The sequence below is a fragment of the Elephantulus edwardii genome, unplaced genomic scaffold, assembly GCF_000299155.1.
Source record: "Elephantulus edwardii isolate Elephantulus edwardi_28Jun2011 unplaced genomic scaffold, EleEdw1.0 scaffold00267, whole genome shotgun sequence".
Taxonomy (NCBI): Eukaryota; Metazoa; Chordata; class Mammalia; order Macroscelidea; family Macroscelididae; genus Elephantulus; species Elephantulus edwardii.
This window is the reverse complement of record NW_006400017.1, coordinates 1,320,480-1,327,391: the sequence shown is the minus strand read 5'-3', so window position 1 is coordinate 1,327,391 and position 6,912 is coordinate 1,320,480. Positions and strand designations below refer to the sequence as shown.

The window sequence follows — 6,912 nt, the reverse complement described above, 5'->3', positions numbered from 1 at the left end:
CTGTTTGATATTCTTTTCCAACATCACAATTCAAGGCAGCCATGATTTAAATCCTCCGGCTGCTCTCCAGTAAAAAGATGGGCAGTCTCCTCCTGTGTGAGTTATTGCCTCTGAAAACCTGCTGGAGGGTCGGTCAGCTATGGGTCAGTTCCAACTCAACGGTAAACAACAACACAACAAATAGGATCTCTCTGAATCAGAATCACCTTGGCAGCAGCTGGTTTAATTTTTTGTTTTATTTTTTTCTGCCGGACCTGTCTCTTTCATATCGTATAGACAGAGAGGTTTCTGGAAGGTACAAATGGTTTACACTTGTCTACTAATTTAAAAGGGAACTCTGGTGGGCTAGTTCATAGGGAATGCTAGGAATGGTGAGCTAGTCCTCAGGGAATTGTGCTGCTGACCCAAAGGCCCTGTCTTTCTGTCATTCGAATCCACCAGCAACTCCATGGAAGGAAGACTGGCAGTTTCCTCCCGCATAATTTATAACCTCAGGAACCTGCTGAAGGTCAGCTGTGAGTGGGTTCTGTCTTGACAGCAGTGAATTTGAAGGCGACTAACCTAAAGGTTGTCAATTTGAACCTAGTGATCTGCTTCTGTAAAGATTACAACCAAGAACACACTACAGAGTAGTTTCTACTCTGTAAGACATGGTGTTGCCATAAAGAAGCAGGCTGAATCACCGTCTGGGTTTACACTCCTTGGTTATGAAGGGTTTATTGTTGTTGTTGTTGTGTACCATAGAGCTGGAGCTGACCCTCCGTTGGGTTTTCAGAGGCAGTTAATTCCATGGGAGGGGATTGGCCATCCTTCTCCTGAGGAGCAGCCGGTGGCCTTCAGGATTGCGGTGCAGCTTCTTGCCACTAGGTCACCAGAGCTCCCTCTGAAGGCTTTACACCCCTTCTTGTGCTTATAGATATAACATTCGTCTCAGCACCATCAGCTCTGCCTGAGAACTCTGTTCGTGGGTGTGGTTGCCTAGGAGCACCCCTGCCACCTCTCCTGTCAACCCCACAGAGCAGGCACTAGGGTAGAGATGAAAGCAGGTAACTGTGGGGCTGGTTGTGGGTATCCAGAGGACAGTGATGACCTCTATGTAGGAAAAGAGTACGGCTGGGCTTTCCAAGACAGGGCCAAGATCCTCAGGAGACCTAGAAAAAGGCTGGATAATTACAGTTAAGCATTATTTACCAGGTACTAGATATTTTACACTCATTAGTTCATTTTATTCCCACTGTTCCAAGATGATTGCTAATCTTTGATCCCTCGTCTACACACAAGAAAGGTTAAGTAGGTTGTTTAAGATCACAAAACTGGGTGCAACAATGAATGAATGGAATCCCAAAATCTCTGTAGATGTTCATTGAAATGAAAAATAAACAACCTAAATTTAAAAAAAAAGATCACAAAACTGTCAAGAGGCAGAAGAGGCCATTGGTCTAGTGAGTGCAGGGCAGGCCAGCTGGACTTAACTCTTTCTTTTGGGACCAAGTATCTCCCTTGAGCTTCCCTTCTGCTCAGAAAGGCATTAGTGCGGTTTAGAAACCTCTAGGTTAAGCACAAGTGGCTGGTCCTTAGAGATCATATAGCCCGGGTATGTTAGAAAATGAAAAAGCAGAGAGGTAGGGATCCCGCCATCAGTCAGTGGGAAAACCTAGCATGGAACCAGAAGCAGGATTCTTCCCCTCATCCCCAGCCCCTCTCCCTGTCATTTCTTCTTGTTCAGCATCCTGTTATCTATCTGGCAGGAAGAACACGTTCAAGTTTCTAGGGAAAGAGAGAGTCATTAGGCTTAGAGGAGTGGCCTTCTGCTTGATCTCTGATGACTGTTGAGTCTCCTTTCTAAACCAGGAACTCTCAGGAAAGTTATTTGCCTCTCAACAAGGGATCCAGGAACATCTAGAGGCTTGGAGACATCTGGGTTTGGAGTCTCTAAAGAAAACTCTGTTGACAATAATCTAGGCCCCTACACATCTAGGCTCTACCCAACATACTTGGCAGTGATAATAATGAAGGTAGCAAAACCAAGCCCACGGCCAGTGAGTTGGTACTGACCCCAAGTGTTAGAGTAAAATTGAGCTCCTTCAGGTTCTTCTTGGCTGAAATAAATGGGGAGGTAGATCCCTAGGCCATTTTATATCGTGGCACACATCACTGGTTGGGTGCAAACTACTCACCTTGTGACTAATAGACATGAAGCACTTTCACCACTGACGGACCTACATAATGATGATAGTTTCTTCTGTTTTCCAAAGTGCCTTCACATAAGTTACCTTGTTCAGTGCTCCAAAGATTCCTAAGTAGGAGGTACTACTCACTCAGTTTTACAGAAAAGCAAAGGAAAGCTCAGAAGTTCGTTAGGGCTTTTTTCCCACTTTTTAAAAAAATTTTATTCATTTTCATGAACATTTACAGAGATTTTGGATTTCCATTCATTCATTGTTGCACTTTTCCCCCTGCCCAACCCTCCCCCCAGTTTGCTCTTCTCTTTGAAAAGTAAAAGAAAAATTCCTTCATTGGTATACAATCCCCCCCCCCGTCACCCCCTCCTCCCCGAGTACACTCCACTATGCAACCCTCATTCTGGACTCCTGTGATAACTATAATACCCTATCATATATCACTTTTAACTGCTCTGTCTGTGCACTGGTCTGTGCGTTGCTGTACAGAGGTAACTCGTGGTTGCTGTGATGCTGAACCCTGTGACAGTGGTGTGCCAATCGTGGTAATGGGCACCCATGGTGGACAGTGTTGGCTGGAGCTTCCCAACTAAATCAATCCTGGAAGCAGGAGTGGCATCCACTTCCAAAATGGCTTGCCTCTGGAAACTCTATGTACGAACAGTGTTCAGGCTGTTCATTCATAGGGTCGCTATGAGTCGTCTACGACTCGACAGCATTAAACAACAACAATGCCATCGAATCTGATCACTAGCACAGGAGAAGATTGCCCCTCCTTCTCCAACAGAGCATCTGGTGGATTCGAACAGTGCACCTTCAGGATTGTAGCATGTGATGGTCTGTTTGATATTCTTTCCCAACATCACAATTCAAGGCAGCCATTTGTTTTTGCTCTTCCTTATTGACCAAGGATGACAGAAGAAGAATCAATTTCTTCAAGTTGTGGGGCTGGAGAAGAGTCTTGAACATACCATAGACCACCAAGAAAACAAATAGGTCTGTGTCTTGGAGAGGATGAAAGCAAGTTTCTCCTTGGGGGCTAGGGTTTTGAAGCTCTGTCTCACATACTGTGGGCATGTTAACTAACAGAAGGGAGAGAGAGAAGGGACTGGTCCTTGGAGAAGGACATCAAGCTGACAAGGGTGAAGGGACAGCCCAGGAGAGGAAGACCCCAGCTGAGACGAATTGATATGATAACTGGGGAAATGATGGTAGATGTGTCAGAGTCAGTGAGACTGGCTTAGGACAGGGTAGGCTTCACAACTATGGTACATAGTGCTATTATGACTCAACTGTGTCATAGGCGATTCAACGGCACATAACAATGACAATATTCATTATTCAACTTTCACTGGCTGTTGCAGAAAGTAATTGAAAATATTACAACTTGGGTCAGTCACACCTTAGTCTTCAAAGTGATATCCTTGTTTTTTGGCACTGTAAAGAGATCCTTGGCGGCAGACTTTCCCAATGCAGCACCTCTTTTGATTTCCAGACTGCTGTTGATTGTGCATCCAAGTAAAAGGAAATCCTTGACAACTTCTATTTTTTCTCTGTTTATCATGATGTTGTTTACTGGTCCAATTGTGAGAATATTTTTTCTTTATGTTGAAATGCATACTGAAGGATAAAATCTTTACACTTCAGTGAGAACTTCAAATTTTCTTCATTTTCAGCAAGCAAGGTCTGTTATCTGCAATTACAGATTGTTAATGAGTCTTTGACCAATCCTGATGCCACATTCTTTTTCATATAGCCCAGATCTTAACTGTGCTCATGTGGAACCTATGTATAGACAAGCAAATAGTTATGAGAACTGAACAAGTTAATCCTGCATGGCTTAAAATAAGGAAAGATGTGTGTCAGGGCTGTTGCTTGCCCAGGGGATACAGCAGAGTTGCATTCAACCCAGGAAGAGTGACTCAAGAGCTCAAAGTTAAACTATTCCTAGACAATAAATGGCGAAGGTAAAATTAGTATCTAAGTCACTTTGTTATAAAGAATGACTTTACTATTGAAAAAGATAGTCTAGATTACATTATATCCTCTCAAAAGTTAAACTGAAGTCCTATCCACTGTATTTGTAACTATGACACTGTTTGAAGATAGATATTTTCTTTTCTTTTATTAATGAGCCCCTATTTGCATGTTGATGTTTATTTTGGAGCTTATGTATGTATGTGCTTGCTTGTTTATTGTTTGCTTTTGTGAGTACAGCACTTGTTTGTCTATTTGCTGCACTGGAATGACTTGCAGGTTGCTGTGATGCTGGAAGCATTGAGACAAGTATTTCAAATACCAGTGGGGTCACTCATGATGGACAGGTTTCAGTGAAGCTTCAGTGAAACAGATTTAGGGAGGGAGCTCTTGTGGCCTAGTGGCAAGAAGCTGTACTGCAATCCCAGAGACAGGCAGTTTGAATCCACCAGATGCTCTGCTGGAGAAGGAGGAGCAATCTCCTCCTGTACTAGTCAGATCTGATTTGATGGTACATACACACACACAAAAAATAATAAAAAAACAAACAAACAAAAAACAGATTTAGACACAGGATCAGCTATTCACTTCTGAAATAACAGGGCTTTAAAAACTCTATGAAAAATAGAGGAACATTGTTCAAAACAGTACTGGGAGAAGAGCCTCTCATATTGTTGTTGTTATGTGCCATCGAGTCACCTGAAGACACTAAAAATGAGGAGAGGGAGCTCTGGTGGCCTAGTGGCAAGAAGCTGTGCTGTAATCCCAAAGGCGCGTGGTTCTAATCTACCAGATGCACCGCTGGAGAAAGAGGGGCAATCTCCTCCTGTGCTAGCGGGATCTGACTTGACAGTACATACACACATACACACACAGAATATTGGTTAAAAAATGAGGAAAAACAGGTCTCTTCCACAATTCTTTTCCAAAGTGGAAGGTCCATGCCCATCCCATCTTTGAGATGTAACTTTCTAATAAATCTATCTTTACTTTTTACTTTAAAAAAACGAGGTGAGGGGAGCTATGGTGGCCTAGTGGCAAGAAGCTGCACTGCAATCCCAGAGATATTGTGGTTTGAATCCACCAGATGCTCTGCCTGAGGAGGGGCCATCTCCTCCTGGACCAGTCAGATCGAATTTGATGGTACATACACAGAGAAAATAATAAAATAAAATATTTTTTTAAATGAGGTGAAACCATTATAAATATACATAGTGACCGTAACAATGGTATTGAGTGCATCAGAGATGATGAAGATGGCACAGGACAGTGCAGGTCACAGATCTGTTGTCTATAGGGTTGCTATGAGTCATAGTCAACTCGATGGCACCTAACAAGAACAACAGTAGGACTAAGAGGGGTGCTGCAATGGGCAAAGAAATGGAAGCAACCCAAGTGCCCATCAACAAATGGCTGGATAGAGAAGCTGTGATATATTCACACAATGGAATACTATACAGCACTGAAAAACAAGGCACTCATAAAATATTCTACAAATAGGTGACCTTGGAGGATATTGTGCTGAGTTAAATAGCTCCGTCACAAAAGGACAAATACTGCATTATGTCACTGTTATAAATCAAGATGATAGGGGGTGTAGGGGGAAACTAAGAAAAGAGGGGATAAATAATGTACACTTCATTGAAATAGAGAAGGGAAAGAACTGGTTAAAAGGAATATATGATTTTAAAAGGAATATATGATTAGGTATTACATGACAACATTCCAGTATAAGAGGTGCATTGTAAAGTGGACTGCGGGGTGGGGGGAGGGATGAATTGTGCAATAATGAAAGAATTATTTTTTTTCATGCTGTAATATCTTTAATTTTGCCCTTTTTACTCACACCACCTAGAGATCATTTCATCCACTGCTCTGTTTTGCAGCCAATCTCTTGTCTCTTTCTTCAGCAATGGTAAGACGGATACCCTTTCCTCGTGGAAGAGAAATCCATGGTTTATTCCCTTTGCCAATAACCAAAATGTTGGAAAGCCGAGTGGCAAAGCTATTGCCATTGGCATCTTTCACATGAACCACATCAAAAGACCCAGGATGTCTCTCTCTGTTGGTGATCACACCAATTCTTCCCAGGTTAGCACCTCCAGCCACCATGCACAGGTTACCAGTATCAAACTTGATGAAATCAGTCATCTTTCCAGTCTCCAAATCAATCTGAATGGTGTCATTCACCTTGATGAGAGGATCAGGGTAGCGGATGGTTCGAGCATCATGAGTCACCACATGAGGGATTCCTTTTATGCCGACAAAGATCTTTCTTACTTTGCATAACTTGTACTTTGCTTCCTCGGGTGTAATGTGGTGAACAGCAAATCGACCCTTGGTGTTATAGATCAGACGAAAATTCTCTCCAGTCTTGTCAATGCTGATCACATCCATAAAACCAGCAGGGTAGGTTATATCAGTTTGGGCCTTGCCATCAATCTTAATGAACCGCTGCATGCAGATTTTTTTAACCTCATCTCCTGTCAGGGTATATGTAAGCCTGTTTCGTAAGAAAATGATCAATGACAGACCTTCTCTCAGTTTGTGAGGACCAGTAGATGGACGAGAAGCAAATACACCAGTAAGTTTGTCCAGCATCCATTGCTTTGGAGCTGCTACATGCTTCAGATGCTTCTTGGGACCACGAGCCATGGCTTCGCTAGGCACAGAAAGAGGACCACGTTCTTCCGGTGTCCCAAGAAAATAGTGTCCGAAAGAATCTTTTTAAAGAGAAAAGTGAACTGGAGGGAGG

At 42.8% G+C, this 6,912-nt stretch overlaps 1 protein-coding gene across 1 annotated transcript; it reads right to left on the bottom strand.

The window, feature by feature from the left end:
* Positions 1 to 6,020: 6,020 nt before the first annotated feature.
* LOC102847020 (40S ribosomal protein S4, X isoform-like) lies at positions 6,021 to 6,812 on the bottom strand. The gene has a single exon (XM_006899764.1). It carries the CDS (start codon positions 6,810 to 6,812, stop codon positions 6,021 to 6,023), a length of 792 nt encoding a protein of 263 aa, XP_006899826.1.
* Between the last annotated feature and the right edge of the window lie 100 nt (positions 6,813 to 6,912).

Bases quoted from the DNA above. Each gene is read 5' to 3' on its own strand.
- LOC102847020 (XM_006899764.1), bottom strand. From the start codon at position 6,812: ATGGCTCGTGGTCCCAAGAAGCATCTGAAGCATGTAGCAGCTCCAAAG.